Consider the following 18895-nt stretch of genomic DNA (forward strand, 5'->3'; position numbering starts at 1 on the left):
TAATTGCCAAAACTTGGAAGCAACTAAAACGTCCTTCAGTAGATAAATGAATAAATCAACTGTGGGACATCTAGAGAGTGGAATATTATTCAGTGCTAAAAAGAAATTAGTTATCAAGCCATGGATAGAAACGGAGGAACCTTAGTTTTCATTTAAGTGAAAGAAGCCAATGTGAAAAGACTACATGCTGTATGATTCTAAATATATGACATTTTGGAAAAGGTAAAACTATGGAGTCTGTTAAGAAATAAGTGGTTGCCAGGGGTTAGGGGCAAGGGAAGAATGAATAGGCTGAGCACAGAAGATCTTTAGGGCAGTGTAACTATTCTGTATGACACTATAATGGTAGATACACATCGTTATACATTTGTCTAAACCCATAGAATGTACAACACCAAGAGTGAACTCTAACTTAAGCAAGGATTTTGTGTGATAGCTTATCAATGTAACAAATGTACCACTCTGGCGCAGGGTGTTGATAATGGGAGAGGCTATGCATGTACAGGGGCAGGGGTATATGGTAAATCTCTGTACCTTCTGTTCAATTTTGATGTGAACCTAAAACTGGTCTAAAAAGATAAAGACTATTTTAAAAAATCTGGCTCAACAGAGGGTACTAGATTTTCATATCGGCTTCTGCATTAGATCTCCTGCTGTCAGAGAAAACCAGAACCAGACAAGTTAAAGCAGTGAAAGCAAATTTTATTCAGGACCTATTGCAAAAGGGGAAGAGAAACCTCAGTATAGAACTGGACTTCACTCTGTATTTATACAAAAAGGACAAGTGGGGATTTATGGGCAAGGACTAGGGTGGGAGAAAGTGGATGGAAAATTACAAAAAGGAAACATCAGAGTGAAAAGGGAATTCTGGCTAAACCCATTGATAGGATTTCTGCTGAAGGCAGGCCAAGGTGGTCAGATACTGAGGGAGGGGGATTCTGGCTAAACTAACTCAGCTAGAATCTTGCTAAAACTGGAATAAGTGGGCTAAGCACAGAACCCAAGGTTAAGGCCTTGAGGGCTTAGAGGAGCTTGACTAGAGTTGGGTCTAGGAGAGTCTTTGTCACTTCAATAGTCTTGGTTACTTTTTTTATTTAAAATTATGTTTTGTGATTAGATCACACTCTCTGGTCTACAGGACACTTCCCAAGGGTTCTTTTCTAAATCTGGATTAGGAAGAAAGATCATTGAATAACTACTTCCTTACAAAGATACATGTAGATGCTAAAGGCATTCAAGGTAAGTCTTCCCCCTTTTTCTTGTTTTTATACACTGAGAAAGGAATATCAGGCTGAAAAAAAGTTGTAGTTCCCTCCCACAACCTAATAAATGCAACTGGTACATAATTCAAATCTTGGCTTTACCCCTGAATAGCCATGTTTCTATTCCTATAAAACAGGAATGTCAACATTAACCTTTCAAGGCTCAGGCTAATAAATGGAAGTTATGATTTTATATATATATATATATATATATATATATATATATATATATACACACACACATCTACATACATATCTGTTTATATATATGAATTATGTTAAAATATTCACATATGTTATATAGATATACACAATATAATACAATAATAGATCCTGTTTATTTTACATAGTTATATATATTCCAACTAAGTGAAATAAAGGTCAGCTACATGAAGAAGGTAGTATTTAAGGAGGGTCTTAAAGATAGTTGGATTTCAACAGAAGGGAACAGCATGGCAAAAGATCAGAAGTGGAAAAGCACAGTGAAAACTGAGGGCATGGTAAGTAGTGTGATATGGCTGGAATATAGGATGCCTGGTTGGAGTCAGAGTCATATGGGAGATTAGGATGGGACCAAATGGTTCAAGGCCTTAGTGCCATGCTAAATTTCTGAACCACAAGTCTATGAATGCTCTCTGATTACATTTTTCATGGTAGTAGTGTGGAGAATGGATTGACGGTGCAGAGGCAAGGGCTTCATTAAGAAGTTGTCGCAATAGTTCAGAGGGGACAAGGAAAATGGCAATAGGAGAAAAGAGGCAAATGCCTGAAAATTTCCTCCCAAATGATCCAATAATTTTATTTGTCCAAGCCAGAGAATTAAGTAATGATTCTTGGGGATGTGTGAAAGATTCTGATAAAAAACATGGCATTAGGGATACACCTATTTAGGTGGGAGCCATTAATAGGAAGGAAGGCAAGTCTTGGAAAAGAGGGTAAATAGCAAAATGGTTATATTTAATATGAGATATGAGTGCATTTAAATAAAATATGTGATTTTATAGAATAGGGACTCCAAAGTTAGAGCACTTAGGCCCATGCCAGTTTGACACAGTTCTGCTTCCAAGAATCCTTTCTGATCCTAACCCAATGGTCTAATCACTCCCTTCTGTGCCCTCTAAAAACCTTTGGTGGTGGGTGACAGAAGAACTCATCTGTTTACTTGTCTTCCCAGCTGGATTCTGGGCTCCATCAGGAACTAGCCAGGTTTCCCTAGTGCCTAGCATTAGGGTCTAGAGAAAAAGAAAAAAAAATCAGTAAATGATGAATGAAAGAAATGGAGTCAAGACCCAATTTTAGTCTCTTGTTGAATGAATGACTATTAGGAGCATTCTCATCTTTCTTATTTCCTTCCTTTACATACATTGCTTCTTGAGCTCTTTGTTCATTCAACCAAGAATAAAGCCTACACTGCCTTAGGCAATGTGCCAGGCCTTGCACAGAGGAGGTACAGATGATTCAGCTTGATCAGCCTGTGACAGAGAGAAGCTCAGGGACTGAGAGACAGAGGAGGCAACTAATCCAGACTGGAGGGTTAGGAGAGGCTTCCCAGTGGCACCAAAGTTGAGTCCAGGAAGACAAGTGGGGATAAAGTTTAGCTTAATGGGAGGTCAGGAGTGGGAAGAAGCGAGTTTCTGTCAGAGAAAAAAATATGGGTAAAGGCCTCAGCCAGAGGGAATAGTCCTCTAGATAACTGAAACTACTTTATTTAGACATCCTAGAATTTAGAATATGCAGGGAACAATGCTGCTAATGAGATAGGAGAGGTAGCCAGATTTGTAAACAATTTAACGATTAATACTTAGTCATAACAGCATTGGGAAGCCATTGAAGGTTTTAAAAGGCTTAAATTCCCCCTAGGGGAATGACATGATCATATTTACATTTAAAAAAGGTAACTCAACTGTACAAATAGTGGATTGAATGGGAGCAATGGTGAATGCAGGGGAAAGAGTTCAAAGTATTACAGTGGAGAAGTGATGGTAACTTGTACTATGGTGGTGGGAATGGAAAGAAATAGAACAATTGGTAGAAGAATCTTTCTGGCTGTGGTGTAGGAGGTTTAGGAAGTGACTGGGGAAGTAGGGAAGGTTCATTAGTGAGTTTGGACTCTATTCTGAAGGGATAAATGGTAAACCTTTTAACATTTTAATCATGGGAGTGATCCATTCAGACACGGGTTTAAAAATAGATCACTTGGCTGAAGGTGGTGAGAAGACTGTCAAAACAGCGCACAGGTAAGAGCTGAGACAAGCGAGGTGGGCGCAGTGCGTCTGGGGAGGCACGGGAGACGCAGGACTGGTTTCGGAGTCACGTCTCAGACTGTTAGAGAAGCAGAAACTGACGCAGGCCCAAGAACAGCTGCTTAGGACTGGAGAAGGCGAGAGAGGCGGGGTGGGGGGGGGACGCGCAGCTGAGAGCCGCCCACGCCTCCCAGCGCCGGGGGCGGGACCAGAGCACGCACGGCGGCGTGACGCAGGGCCGCAGCTGGCCTCGTTCTGGCCGTCGCCGCCGCTTTCAGGCGGAGTAGGATGAGGCCCGCGGCTGCAGCTCCGGCGTCGGCGGGGGCAGCAGCAGCTGAGGCAGCAGCTGAGGGAGCCTCGACGGCCGCGCCCCCCCCTCCTGACCTGGATTAGGCCCAGCAGCTCCGTGGCCGCCGCCGCCCCGCGGGGGGGCGGGGTGGGGAAGTGCTTCGTCTCCCCGCCCCCCCCCCCCATCGCCGCCGCCGCCGCCGCCGCCGCCTCGTAGGAGGCTACCGCCGCGACCCCAGGGAACCCGCGGCCCAGCCTTAAGCCCCCAACCCCGGGGGCTGGCATGAGCGGCTCTTGGGCGGCGCCGGGGGGCGGGTTAGCCGTCGCCGCCTGAGCCCCGGCCTGCCGCCCGACCCCACCTCGCTGACCGAGGCTGACCGCGGAGCGTGCGAACGACCCCGCTACTGCTTTCTTCCTCCCCCAGATCACACACCCCAGCCCCGGAAGATGGGGAACTGCCTGAAGTCCCCCACTTCGGATGACATCTCCCTGCTTCACGAGTCTCAGTCCGACCGGGCTAGCTTTGGCGAGGGGACAGAGCCGGATCAGGAGCCGCCGCCGCCATATCAGGTAGGGGAGGGTGTGTGTTGGGCAACGGGGGTGCGAGGAGTAGAGGCAGCTCTGGCTGAGATTGTGGGATCTTCGGGGCTGTCACTGCCCCTGGCCTGAGGGGCACTGACCCCCTTAGGGCTGGATGTGAGGGTGATTGCTCCCCACCCTCAGGATAGGGGGAATCCTTCACCTCCCCTCAAGCACTGCGTGGGGATGGTACTTGTCCTTGAGTTCTGGGATTCGAGTATGTGTGATATCCCCTTGGCCTATGGCTGGTAGTTAGATGGTGGAGTTTGGAAGTGATATTTTCCTGCCTTTATGCCTGAACTGTGAGGTTTGGAGGTGATTTCCTCATCGCATCGCCAGCTGGATTTTGGGTTCTGGATAGGTGGTTACCCCCTCCCCCCCGTTTATACTTTCAAGTGTGATCATCCTCTCCTCCCTCCTGTCTGTCTGTATTCATTGGATCTGGTAGGCGTTCATTTCTCCCTCTGCTTGGGAGATTTCCAAGTAGTGATTTTGGTTCTAGCAACATCGAATTACTTGTTTTTATATATGTTTATATTAATTTTTAATCCCTCCTTTTGCTCCACCCCTATGACACACCTTTTAAACACGCTGACTTAAGAGAACTTGCTTATCTTGAACTTTGGAAACCTTCAAACCTTACTTGAGAAATAGCTTATGTTACTCGTGGTTCTCCCTTTGTATCAAAGACTCGTCTTCTAAATAGCTTCACTGCTTTTTGTACAGCAATCAGCAGCTCCAGATATCTTTACACAATTAATAAAGAGCTAAAGACTGCTTTAGAAAACTCAAAATAGATATGCAGATGTTATAATCCGTAATATATATAAACCTTTCCTCTACTTTTTCAATTTTAAATGATGCTGATTAAAAACTTTTTCCCCAGAAGGGCTTGGATAGTTGTGGCTTAATTTTTTTCATGAATGGGGTTTAATTTTCAAACTGGGCAGTCTCCTTTGTTGTTTCATGTGGTGACATCATTATCTAGTGTTATTCTTTTCTCATTCCTATGTAAATCAGTGTCTCACCACACCAGAAAAACCTGATCACATATGCTGGTTTTCTGGATAAAACCCTTCAGGGGCCTTTCATATATGCCAATAAAGTCCAGTCTTTTAATTGTGGCATAGAGACGTCTCCATGATTTCTCTTTCACATTCATATTCCAGGCCTATCAAGTACAACAGCCTGTTCACACATCTCTGCCTTAGCTCCATTTGTCCCCTCTGGAGCCCTTCCCCCAAGGTCAGCAGGTGAACAGCGTAATCCTCTTTGAGGACTCAACTGTATCTGAAGTCCCTACATTCCCCTCCCTCTCACCCTGAATCCATTACTTCCTTCTTTGTGTCCCCCTTGAAGGAAGTGTCCGCACTTTCATAAGCAGCCCATTTAACACTTGAATGTTATCCTTGTTTACTTAGATGTGTGTCTCATTCTCGAGGCATTTCCCTCCTTCTCCAGTATAAGCTGTATGCAGGTAGGGACCCTGTGTTTCCTGTTTGTTGTATACACAGCATCTGGCTCATAGTAGATGCTTAGTAACTGGAGTGAGTGAAGACTGTAAGCCCTTGAGAACAGGGACTATGTCCTCCTTGCTTAGTGCAGTTTCTGGCACATAAGCACTTAAATGTTGAGTGAATTAATGAATTTGATTTCAGTTTTGTAAATTTACACACCCATTTCTTCCAAAGAATTGTCACAAGGAAGTCTCTTAAAAAATCCAAGCTAAGTCTAGATGTTTTTCTGAGTCTTTGAAGCAAGTAAATAGTTTATATTTCACTCTTGGTTTCCTTCATAAATGCTATAGGACAGTGTGCTTATTTCAGTTTCATAAGCAAATTCTTTTAGAAGTATGAGTTTTTATTTCAAAATCTCCTTCCATGTTCCCTAGCCCCCTTCTAGGCAAGTCAAATATCTTTGACTTTCTACACTCTTTCTCTTATATCCTTATGATAAATACAGTGTTAAGAATAACTTCTTTAGGGCTTCCCTGGTGGCGCAGTGGTTGAGGGTCCGCCTGCCGATGCCGGGGACACGGGTTCGTGCCCCGGTCTGGGAAGATCCCACATGCCGCGGAGCGGCTGGGCCCGTGAGCCATGGCCGCTGAGCCTGCGCGTCCGGAGCCTGTGCTCCGCAACGGGAGAGGCCACAACAGTAAGAGGCCCGCGTATCGCAAAAAAAAAAAGAATAACTTCTTTAGAATTTATGGGAATTGTATTTGCCTTTTCCAGGAGGATAAGATGATAAGAGTTTTTTTGGTGTCATGAAGGAACGTTTTTTGAAACATGTTTGTGACAGCGGGAGTTTTTTGTGGTTGCCATTTCCTGAAATGAACGACCCAGATACTGATACGCAAATTTGGCATCAATTTGAAAGAAGTAATTTCTTTAAAGATAGAAGCATAAAAAGAGGAACTTTTGTAGAAATTAGTCTTACCTGAAGGAATTGAAGTTTTTAGGAATGTAAATCAGGTGATCTGAGAAACACTAATCCAAGGTAAATGATTTATATTTTCAGTGGATAGAAGTGACTTATTTTTTTCTTCAAAAATAGTGTATAATTGACAGAGCTACAGAAATATGGGCTTATTTCCTTAAAGCATAGTCTCAGTTACAGTAGGATTTTTTAAAAATTCATGGAGGGAATAACTGATTATAAAGGAACATGCTTGGTATTTCTCTGTAGTGAATGGTTAAAAGAAAAGATGTACAATGTATCTATATGCCAAGAGCTCTATATAAAAAACTTCTGTAACATCCAGTTATTTCTTATTAACAGGATCTGAGATTTGTTTTATCTACTTATGCTTAAATGTAAGCACTGCACTACTGTGGTCAAAGTTGATGGGAAGTACATATTTCTCTCCTGGGTTTCTTTTGTAGCCTCCTAACTGGTCTCTCTGCTTTCACCCTTACCCTCCCTTTAGTCTATGCTTAACCCATCATCCAGAGTGATTATGGTAAAACAGATCATGACACTCTACTCAACTTTCTGTGGATCCTCATTTCGTTCAAAGTAAAAGCCAAATTCCTTAGTGTCCCATAAACCCTACATGATCTATACCCTCTGCTCCCATACATAGCTCTTATGACACCTCTTACTACTCTGCCCTTTGCTGGCTTCCTCTGGCCTCCTTGTTTCTAGGATACTCCAGGACCTTTACTCTGTTTTTTTCTGTGCCTTGAGTACTCTTCCCCCAGGTATCATCATGGCTGACTCCCTTACCTTCAAGTTTTTAGTCAAATGACACCTTCTTACACCTTCTCTGACCACCCTATTTAAAAGTGCACTTGCCTTGGCACCCTGGAATTCTCACTTACCTTGTTCTGTTTTTTTCCCATAGCATTTATCACTTTCTAACACATTGTCTTTTCTTATTATATTTATTGTTTATTATCTGTCTCCCCCTGCTAGGTGGTAAACTCCCTGAGGAAAGGGGAGTTTTATAAAAATTGTTGTTTCCCAAGTGCCTAAATAGTGCCTGGCACACATTGGGCACTCAGTTGTTGGTTGAATGACTGGATTTCTTTTAAATGATTTAATATATTTATTTTGAGGCAAGTGCAGTAGAATGTTTTGTAAGAATTATGCACATTCCTAGTGCCTTTTTCCTTTATAATGGATCATTTTTAAGGAATCAGTCCTAAAAATCAAATCCCAATAATATTAAATATAGGAATTGGTTTATAATAATTATTGATAAAATAAGTTTTTTCCACCTTGTTTATATTCTATAACAAAATGTTTATTTTGTGAGAAAGAACTTAAATCTTTGTCCTTAAAGAAATTGGAGGGAAGAGGTTAGAGCTTTTCTTGAATTAGAAGGTAAAAAACAAATTTGGCACGTCGTCTACTCTTTCCTTCCTAAATGTTTAAAAAGAATACAGAGGAAATCTGCCCATCAAGGGCAGTCTTAGAAGGGTTGTGAGAGGGAGGATAAGTTATGAAAGGCTGAGGAATGAAGGTTGATAAGAGGAAAGGGCCAGGTAGGTAGCCCAGCTTTGAAAGGTGTAAGTGAACAGATTGAGAAACCACTAACTAGTCACTCTAAAACCCCCATTTCTCATGACTAATTTGGGAGTGGCACTCTGGTAAATTAATATTCATTGACAACAAAAAAGCACTTTACAGTACTTCAATCTGAATATATATATACATATATAAATAAAGTGATATCTCTCACTTATGCAGTAGTTACATAGTTTGAGATTCACTCATCTCTTCCTTCTGTGCACTTTGTGATTAATACATTTGAGATTTTAAAATCAGAAGAAAAATTATTGGTAATACAGCGCTGAGTGCAAGTATAGCTCTGGTTTTGGAGTCAGATGGGTCTGAGTTCATATCCTGGTTCATATCACGTGTAAAATATGAAGAGAGTTTATCAGATTATGTTGTGTCTTGAGGAACTTCTTTCACAAATAACAAAACATAACATTTTGGATATTTCAAACTGACTGAAGGTTACTTTTTTTTTTTAAGGCTTGGTCTCTCCTATAGGACTCATTAAAAGTAACCCCTCTCATTTAAAGATCTAGAATATAAGAAAATACTCATTTTTAAGCATTCAGAGCTGTAATAGTAATAATACCTTGTTTTTCTGGTATCTTTATGAAGTTAAGTTCAGGTAGTTGAATTTTTTTTTTTTATGTATTAGTGTTTTGTTTACTATTTTGTTGGAAATTACCTCAGTGTATCTCACCTATCTTGCTCTTATTAAACAAATTATTTAACTTAAAAAAACTCCCTTTGTGTGAAATTTTATCCCTCCCCTGTTGAAATTTTACCTTTTCATTGAGGTGCAGATCAACTCCAACCTCTTTAATAAATCCTCCACTGACCATTTTTTTCCCCTCTCCTGATTTCTTCAAGTGCAGTATTTTCTGTTTGTAATATTTATCTGGAAATCATGTATTATCTTATTAGCTCTCGTGCTTTAACATTTATTATTTTTCCAGATTACCGTTTCCTTAAAAGTGAGAATGATGTGTTAAGATTTTAAAAGTTTCTCAGTGGAGTGGAATGGTACCTTACACATTGTAGACACCCGGTGTCTAACTTAGAACTCTGCCTTCTCCCTCTTACACTGTCACCACTGGAACTGAGGTCTTCATGACCTCTCACAATTACCTATGTGATGTCTCCTCTTCCATGCATTTCATCCCCAACCATTTATTGTTCAGTAAATTCTATCCAAATCAGATTCCCTTGCTTCTTAATCCTTAATGATTCTTACCGACTCATCACTGAAGATCTGTCCTAGCATTCAGAGTTATGATCTGGCTTCTTTTATACTTTTCCAGCTTTTCGTAGTCTTATATAAAACTTATACTCTAGTCAGACTGAAGTTTGCTATGTTCTGTATATGCCTTCTGCTTTCCAGCCTCTGCCTTTGCTCATTCTATTCCTGTTGCCCAGAATACTCCTCTTTATATACTTCTTTACCCTTCCTATTTGATTTTAATTACTCCTCTTTATACACTTCTTTACCCTTCCTATTTGATTTTAATTCTTTATAACAATGTTGCCTGTACCCTACTAGAATCCAAGTTTGATGATTCATCTTTGCATTGCTAGAACTGTGCTTTTCACATAGCAGGCACTCAAATACTTGAGTAAATGTGAAAATCAGTTATTGTGTTTTTCTGTGAGTGTGAAGTCTTATGGTTGTTCGATTCTTTATAAGTTGTTCCCAGAATCCTGTGCTTTAGTGTTTGGCTTTTGTACTTTAAAGGGTTCTGCTATTTTTCTCTCCCACATTAACTATTTTATCTGACTATATTCAGTTTTGTCCTGTCACTTCTAATTTATAATGTGCATAAGCTTTGGGAAAGTTAATCTGTTTACCTTGTTTTCATTTGAGTTTGGTCTGTGTTCTGTGTAGCTCAGCTTGCCTCTTCTTTTTTTTAATAACTAAGCAAATATCTTTGCTTATTTATTTGTAACCATTGTTACAAGGGTTTTGTTTGTTTATGCATGATCTACCCCTCTGGATGTCCTTTAATTAAGGCTGATTCTTTGCCATTAAGAATGTATGAGCACCTTTAAGAGTAGGACAGTCTGTGTGTCAGTTTAATTCTAGAGCCAATTATAGGGTAACTTGAGAAGATAGGGGTAATGAGTACTTGGTACATAAGGTCTGAGAACTTGACTTTCTTAAAATATTTTTTAGTTAGCACTTTCTAGGATATATTTTTGTAAAATTTAGATCTTTTAAAAATCATAATATAATACTTTAGGTAGGAGGGGATTTTTTTTTAAAGATCTTAATTTTATTTGGTTCCTTCTACATAGAAGAATTGTCACAGAATGGCTACTATAGGTTTTCCCTGACTTTTTTTTCTTCAACGTGTACCACTTCTTTCTGTCTTTACTGTCTCAGCCAAGTTCAAAATTTCTAGAAATGAGGAAGTGAAAAGAGGATGATTGTAAATACAGTTGGAATTAGATGTTGTATTTCTTTGTCATCTTGCCTCAAGCCATTTCTGCATGTAGTTATCTTCTCTGTATTACCTTTTTTCAAGCAAAGAGTTAGGGATTATGTGTTTCTGTCCTGTATCAACAGATTATTAAAAAATAGGCTGTAACAAATTTCCAGAAGTTGATTCCTTGTCAGTAACTTTTAATATTGAATTTAACAAATATTTATGATATTGTTAACCTGTTTAGGATTTTTGCAGTTGTGATGTAAATGAAATCAAGAGTGAGGTGGTAAAGATACTAAAGACTCAGTGGAAATGTGAGTGAAAGATGTGAGGAAAAGCTAGCATATAGATAGCCAAAGTGTGTGTGTTTTTAATGGCAGAAGAAATTGCTACATGCTGTTGAAAAGTAAAGTGATAAGGGAGAACTAAATATATTTTCTGCTCTTGGAGAATCTGCCTGACCTTTTGGTTTTGATATTCAATTTGACTTTATGGTATGTTGCTTTTCAAGTCTTAGAAGAGTTCCTTATTGTAACCAATTAAAAATACTTTGAGTTCATTTTAATATGAATGCACATATACCTATCTTTTAATTAAATAGCCAACATGGAGTGTGCTCCCAGGGGCAGTTGAGTAATTATCTTGTTACTTAATCCAGAGAGCATACAGTAAGGTAAGTAAGGGATATGAAGGTGTGGGAGTGAAGAAAGCAATCCTCCAGATATATTAGTTCCTAAATTTATTAAAACTTTATGAATTCTTATGAAGCTGAATGGCTTTAAGAGACTTTTATAATTGATCCAATTAGTTAAAATTACATGTAATTTTGTATAACAATTTAATTCTTACATATGTGGCAAAAAAAAGCAGTTTACCATAAACTGAATGGCAAGGCTTTAAGGATAAAAACCAGGACACTTGATACTTCATTTCTTCTCTCGGTCAGCAGGTATGTGTTGGGCACCAAGGTGAAAGGAGAAATGAGTCCTTTACCCTTAAGGATCTACCACTTTAAGGAGGCAAGATTAATGTATATACATGAAGCATTTATTCAGTGTGAAACAGTGTAATCAAGTATTAAACTTAAGACTTTAAGTTGGAGGATCAATTTATGATAGGGCAGTGGATCACAAAATAACTCTTTAGCTTCTGAAGACATCAAATGATGAACGTAAATGTAAAAAATAATAAAAGCAAAAGAGCTGCCCTGATTAAACTATGAGTTGGGGAGCTTGGAGCTGGAAGAATAATCAGTAGGTGGTGAGCATGAATTTAGAGGGAGTTGTATAATGTTGTACAGTTAAGGTATAATATGTGCGTGTGTGTGTAAAACCTTTTTATTGCTTATATACAATAAAGAGTATATCTTTAATAGTATAAATAATATCTTAACTATATAGTCCAGTGACCTTTTACATATTATAACCACCATCGAGATATAGCCAATATCCAACCCCCCAAAAGGCTCCCTCATATCTCCTCTAACAGTCAATACCCCTTCCCCAAAGGTAACTACTGTTCTGACCTCTTACCACCTTCTGTTTGTTTTGCCCAGTTTTGAACTTAAATAATTTGTTCAGCATTGTTTGTGAAATTCGGTTATGATGTTCCGTATTGTGGCAGTAGCTCATATTATTTTGCATTGCTGTAGAGGATTCAGTTGTATAAATATACTTTTAAAACCCATTTTACTATTAATACATATTTGGGTTGTGTTAGTTTTTGACTGTATGAATGTGCTGTGAACATTTTTAAAAATATACGTAAATACCTATTTGGTTTATATTCAGGAGTGGAAATGCTGGGTAATGGAACAGGTATATATTTAGTTTTTCCCACAATATTTTATTATGGAAATTTCAAAAACAAAGAAGTTGACAGAATTGTTTGAATACCCATATTCCTACCACTTAGACTGTAGTTAACATTTTGCTATATTTGTTTTAACACATACCCAGTCCCTTTATCAATCCATCCTATTTTTGGATGCATTTCAAAATAAGTTGCCAAAGTGGTTTCACCAGTTTACACTCCTATCAGCTATATACGAGAGTTCCGTTTTCTCTACATCCTTACCAGCACCTGGTATTGTCAGTCTTTTATTTTAGGCACTCTGATAAGTGTGTAGAAGTGTTTCATTGTGGGGTTTTTTTTGTATTTTTAAAATACATTTTATTTCGTTTAGAAGAATGACATTAAAACATAAACAGAAAGACTGAATGTAAAAGAATTGCTAAAGATATGTCAGGAATATTCTAACGAAAAGAAAGTTGGTAGTTGGTATATAGCTATATATCAATAATATCAGACAAAATAAAGTTTAAGAAATAATGCCTTACTAGGGATGAAGATGGTCACCATATGCTAATAAAAGATTAAACTCACGATGAACATATAATAATTCTGAACACATATGTATCTATTAAAATAGCATTAAAATATAAAAGCAAGAATTATTATACCAAGAGGAATATTGACAAATCCATCACCACAGTGGGAGAATTCAACATACTTCTCTCAGCATTTGATAGGTCAAGCAGAAGGGAAATAAAAGCATATAAACACAGTTAACAAGCTTGATTTAATAGATATATATATAGAGAGAGAACTCTGCAACCAATAATTATTGGTTATACTTTCTTCTCAAATGCACCTGGAATATATGGAAATTGACTTCGTATGAGTCCATAAAACAAGTTTTAACGTACTCATGGAATTGGCACTACTACATATGTATCTTTTTTTTTTTTTAAACATCTTTATTGGGGTATAATTGCTTTACAATGGTGTGTTAGTTTCTGCTTTATAACAAAGTGAATCAGTTATACATATACATATGTTCCCATATGTCTTCCCTCTTGCGTCTCCCTCCCTCCCACTCTCCCTATCCCATCCTCCAGGCTGTCACAAAGCACCGAGCTAATATCCCTGTGCCTTGTGGCTGCTTCCCCCTAGCTATCTACCTTACTACATTTGTTAGTGTGTATATGTCCATGACTCTCTCTCGCCCTGTCAAAGCTCACCCTTCCCCCTCCCCATATCCTCAAGTCCGTTCTCCAGTAGGTCTGCGTCTTTATTCCTGTCTTACCCCTAGGTTCTTCATGACAATTTTTTTCCTTAAATTCCATATATATGTGTTAGCATACAGTATTTGTCTTTTTCTTTCTGACTTACTTCACTCTGTATGACAGACTCTAGGTCTATCCATCTCATTACAAATAGCTCAATTTCATTTCTTTTTAAGGCTGAGTAATATTCCATTGTATATATGTGCCACATCTTCTTTATCCATTCATCCGATGATGGGCGCTTAGGTTGTTTCCATCTCCGGGCTATTGTAAATAGAGCTGCAATGAACATTTTGGTACATGACTCTTTTTGAATTTTGGTTTTCTCAGGGTATATGCCCAGTAGTGGGATTGCTGGGTCATATGGTAATTCTATTTGTAGTTTTTTAAGGAACCTCCATACTGTTCTCCATAGTGGCTGAACCAATTCACATTCCCACCAGCAGTGCAAGAGTGTTCCCTTTTCTCCACACCCTCTCCAGCATTTATTTTTTATTTTTTTGCGGTACTGGGCCTCTCACTGTTGCGGCCTCTCCCCCTGCGGAGCACAGGCTCCAGACGCGCAGGCTCCAGACGCCCAGGCTCAGCGGCCATGGCTCATGGGCCCAGCCGCTCCGCGGCATGTAGGATCATCCCAGACTGGGGCATGAACCTGCGTCCCCTGCATCGGCAGGCGGACTCTTAACCACTGTGCCACCAGGGAAGCCCTCCAGCATTTATTGTTTCTAGATTTTTTGATGATGGCCATTCTGACTGGTGTGAGATGATCTCTCATTGTAGTTTTGATTTGCATTTCTCTAATGATTAATGATGTTGAGCATTCTTTCATGTGTTTGTTGGCAGTCTGTATATCTTCTTTGGAGAAATGTCTATTTAGGTCTTCTGCCCATTTTTGGATTGGGTTGTTTGTTTTTTTGTTATTGAGCTGCATAAGCTGCTTGTAAATTTTGGAGATTAATCCTTTGTCAGTTGCTTCATTTGCAAATATTTTCTCCCTTACTGAGGGTTGTCTTTTGGTCTTGATTATGGTTTCCTTTGCTGTGCAAAAGCTTTGAAGTTTCGTTAGGTCCCATTTGTTTATTTTTGTTTTTATTTCCATTACTCTAGGAGGTGGGTCAGAAAGGATCTTGCTGTGATTTATGTCATAGAGTGTTCTGCCTATGTTTTCCTCTAAGAGTTTGATAGTTTCTGGCCTTACATTTAGGTCTTTAATCCATTTTGAGCTTATTTTTGTGTATGGTGTTAGGGAGTGATCTAATCTCATACTTTTACATGTACCTGTCCAGTTTTCCCAGCACCATTTATTGAAGAGGCTGTCCTTTCTCCACTGTACATTCCTGCCACCTTTATCAAAGATAAGGTGTCCATATGTGCGTGGGTTTATCTCTGGGCTTTCTATCCTGTTCCATAGATCTATATTTCTGTTTTTGTGCCAGTACCATACTGTCTTGATTACTGTAGCTTTGTAGTATAGTCTGAAGTCAGGGAGCCTGATTCCTCCAGCTCCTTTTTTCGTTCTCAAGATTGCTTTGGCTATTCAGGGTCTTTTGTGTTTCCATACAAATTGCGAAATTTTTTGTTCTAGTCCTGTGGAAAATGCCAGTGGTAGTTTGATAGGGATTGCATTGAATCTGTAGATTGCTTTGGGTAGTAGAGTCATTTTCACAATGTTGATTCTTCCCATCCAAGAACATGGTATATCTCTCCATCTATTTGTATCATCTTTAATTTCTTTCATCAGTGTCTTATAATTTTCTGCATACAGGTCTTTCGTCTCCTTAGGTAGGTTTATTCCTAGATATTTTATTCTTTTTGTTGCAATGGTAAATGGGAGTGTTTTCTTGATTTTCACTTTCAGATTTTTCATCATTAGTATATAGGAATGCCAGAGATTTCTGTGCATTAATTTTGTATCCTGCTACTTTACCAAATTCATTGATTAGCTCTAGTAGTTTTCTGGTAGCATCGTTAGGATTCTCTATGTATAGTATCATGTCATCTGCAAACAGTGACAGCTTTACTTCTTCTTTTCCGATTTGGATTCCTTTTATTTCCTTTTCTTCTCTGATTGCTGTGGCTAAAACTTCCAAAACTATGTTGAATAATAGTGGTGAGAGTGGGCAACCTTGTCTTGTTCCTGTTCTTAGTGGAAATGCTTTCAGTTTTTCACCATTGAGAATGATGTTTGCTGTGGGCTTGTCATATATGGCCTTTATTATGTTGAGGAAAGTTCCCTCTGTGCCTAGTTCCTGCAGGGTTTTTATCATAAATGGGTGTTGAATTTTGTCAAAAGCTTTCTCTGCATCTATTGAGATGATCATATGGTTTTTCTCCTTCAATTTGTTAATATGGTTTATCACATTGATAGATTTGCGTATATTGAAGAATCCTTGCATTCCTGGAATAAACCCCACTTGATCATGGTGTATGATCCTTTTAATGTGCTGTTGGATTCTGTTTGCTAGTATTTTGTTGAGGATTTTTGCATGTATGTTCATCAGTGATATTGGTCTGCAGTTTTCTTTCTTTGTGACATCCTTGTCTGGTTTTGGTATCAAGGTGATGGTGGCCTCGTAGAAGGAATTTGGGAGTATTCCTCCCTCTGCTATATTTTGGAAGAGTTTGAGAAGGATAGGTGTTAGCACTTCTCTAAACGTTTGATAGAATTCACCTGTGAAGCCATCTGGTCCTGGGCTTTTGTTTGTTGGAAGATTTTTAATCACAGTTTCAATTTCAGTGCTTGTGACTGGTCTGTTCATATTTTCTGTTTCTTCCTGATTCAGTCTTGGCAGGTTGTGCCTTTCTAAGAATTTGTCCATTTCTTCCAGATTGTCCATTTTATTGGCATAGAGTTGCTTTTAGTAATCTCTCATGATTTTTTTTATTTCTGCAGTGTCAGTTGTTACTTCTCCTTTTTCATTTCTAATTCTATTGATTTGAGTCTTCTCCCTTTTTTTCTTGATGAGTCTGGCTAGTGGTTTATCTAGTTTGTTTATCTTCTCAAAGAACCAGCTTTTAGTTTTATTGATCTTTGCTATCGTTTCCTTCATTTCTTTTTCATTTATTTCTGATCTGATTTTTATGATTTCTTTCCTTCTGCTAGCTTTGGGGTTTTTTTGTTCTTCTTTCTCTAATTGCTTGAGGTGCAAGGTTAGGTTGTTTATTTGAGATGTTTCCTGCTTTTTAAGGTGGGCTTGTATTGCTATAAACTTCCCCCTTAGAACTGCTTTTGCTGCATCCCATAGGTTTTGGGTCGTTGTGTCTCCATTGTCATTTGTTTCTAGGTATTTTTTTATTTCCTCTTTGATTTCTTCAGTGATCACTTCATTATTAAGTAGTGTATTGTTTAGCCTCCATGTGTTTGTATTTTTTACAGATCTTTTCCTGTAATTGATAATCTAGTCTCATGGCGTTGTGGTCAGAAAAGATACTTGATACAATTTCAATTTTCTTAAATTTACCAAGGCTTGATTTGTGACCCAAGATATGATCTATCCTGGAGAATGTTCCGTGAGCACTTGAGAAAAATGTGTATTCTGTTGTTTTTGGATGGAGTGTCCTATAAATATCAATTAAGTCCATCTTGTTTAATGTATCATTTAAAGCTTGTGTTTCCTTATTTATTTTCATTTTGGATGACCTGTCCATGGGTGAAAGTGGGGTGTTAAAGTCCCCTACTATGAATGTGTTACTGTCGATCTCCCCTTTTATGGCTGTTAGTATTTGCCTTATGTATTGAGGTGCTCCTATGTTGGGTGCATAAATATTTACAATTGTTATATCTTCTTCTTGGATCAATCCCTTGATCATTATGTAGTGTCCTTCTTTGTCTCTTTTAATAGTCCTTATTTTAAAGTCTATTTTGTCTGACATGAGAATTGCTACTCCAGCTTTCTTTTGGTTTCCATTTGCATGGAATATCTTTTTCCATCCCCTTACTTTCAGTCTGTATGTGTCTCTAGGTCTGAAGTGGGTTTCTTGTAGACAGCTTATATAAGGGTCTTGTTTTTGTATCCATTCAGCCAATCTGTGTCTTTTGGTGGGAGCATTTAGTCCATTTACATTTAAGGTAATTATCGATATGTATGTTCCTATTCCCATTTTCTATATTGTTTTGGGTTCGTTATTATAGGTCTTTTCCTTCTCTTGTGTTTCTTGTCTAGAGAAGTTCCTTTAGCATTTGTTGTAAAGCTGGTTTGGTGGTGCTGAACTCTCTCAGCTTTTGCTTGTCTGTAAAGGTTTTAATTTCTCCATCAAATCTGAATGAGATCCTTGCTGGGTAGAGTAGTCTTGGTTGCAGGTTTTTCTCCTTCATCACTTTCAGTATGTCCTGCCACTCCCTTCTGGCTTGTAGGGTTTCTGCTGAGAGATCAGCTGTTAACCTTATGGGGATTCCCTTGTGTGTTATTTTTCCCTTGCTGCTTTTAATATGCTTTCTTTGTATTTAATTTTTGACAGTGTGATTAATATGTGTCTTGGCGTATTTCTCCTTGGATTTATCCTGTATGGGACTCTCTGTGCTTCCTGGACTTGATTAACTATTTCCTTTCCCATATTAGGGAAGGTTTCAACTATAATCTCTTCAAATATTTTCTCAGTCCCTTTCTTTTTCTCTTCTTCTTCTGGAACCCCTATAATTCGAATGTTGGTGCGTTTAATGTTGTTCCAGAGGTCTCTGAGAGTGTCCTCAGTTCTTTTCATTCTTTTTTCTTTATTCTGCTCTGCAGTAGTTATTTCCACTATTTTATCTTCCAGGTCACTTATCCGTTCTTCTGCCTCAGTTATTCTGCTATTGATCCCATCTACAGTACTTTTAATTTCATTTATTGCGTTGTTCATCGTTGCTTGTTTCATCTTTATTTATTCTAGGTCCTTGTTAACTGTTTCTTGCATTTTGTCCATTCTACTTCCAAGATTTCGGATCATCCTTACTACCGTTCTGAATTCTTTTTCAGGTAGACTGCCTATTTCCTCTTCATTTGTTAGGTCTGGTGCATTTTTATCTTGCTCCTTCATCTGCTGTGTGTTTT

At 38.7% G+C, this 18895-nt stretch overlaps 1 protein-coding gene across 1 annotated transcript in view; it reads left to right on the forward strand.

The window, feature by feature from the left end:
* Positions 1-3744: 3744 nt before the first annotated feature.
* RNF11 (ring finger protein 11) overlaps positions 3745-18895 on the forward strand; it is a 46920-nt gene continuing 31769 nt past the window's right edge. The window contains exon 1 of the mRNA XM_032645514.1: positions 3745-4363. Coding sequence (XP_032501405.1) covers positions 4241-4363 — 123 coding nt within the window. The 5' untranslated portion in view covers positions 3745-4240. The remainder of the gene's footprint in view (positions 4364-18895) is intronic.

The sequence above is a fragment of the Phocoena sinus genome, chromosome 1, assembly GCF_008692025.1.
Source record: "Phocoena sinus isolate mPhoSin1 chromosome 1, mPhoSin1.pri, whole genome shotgun sequence".
Classification (NCBI taxonomy): Eukaryota; Metazoa; Chordata; class Mammalia; order Artiodactyla; family Phocoenidae; genus Phocoena; species Phocoena sinus.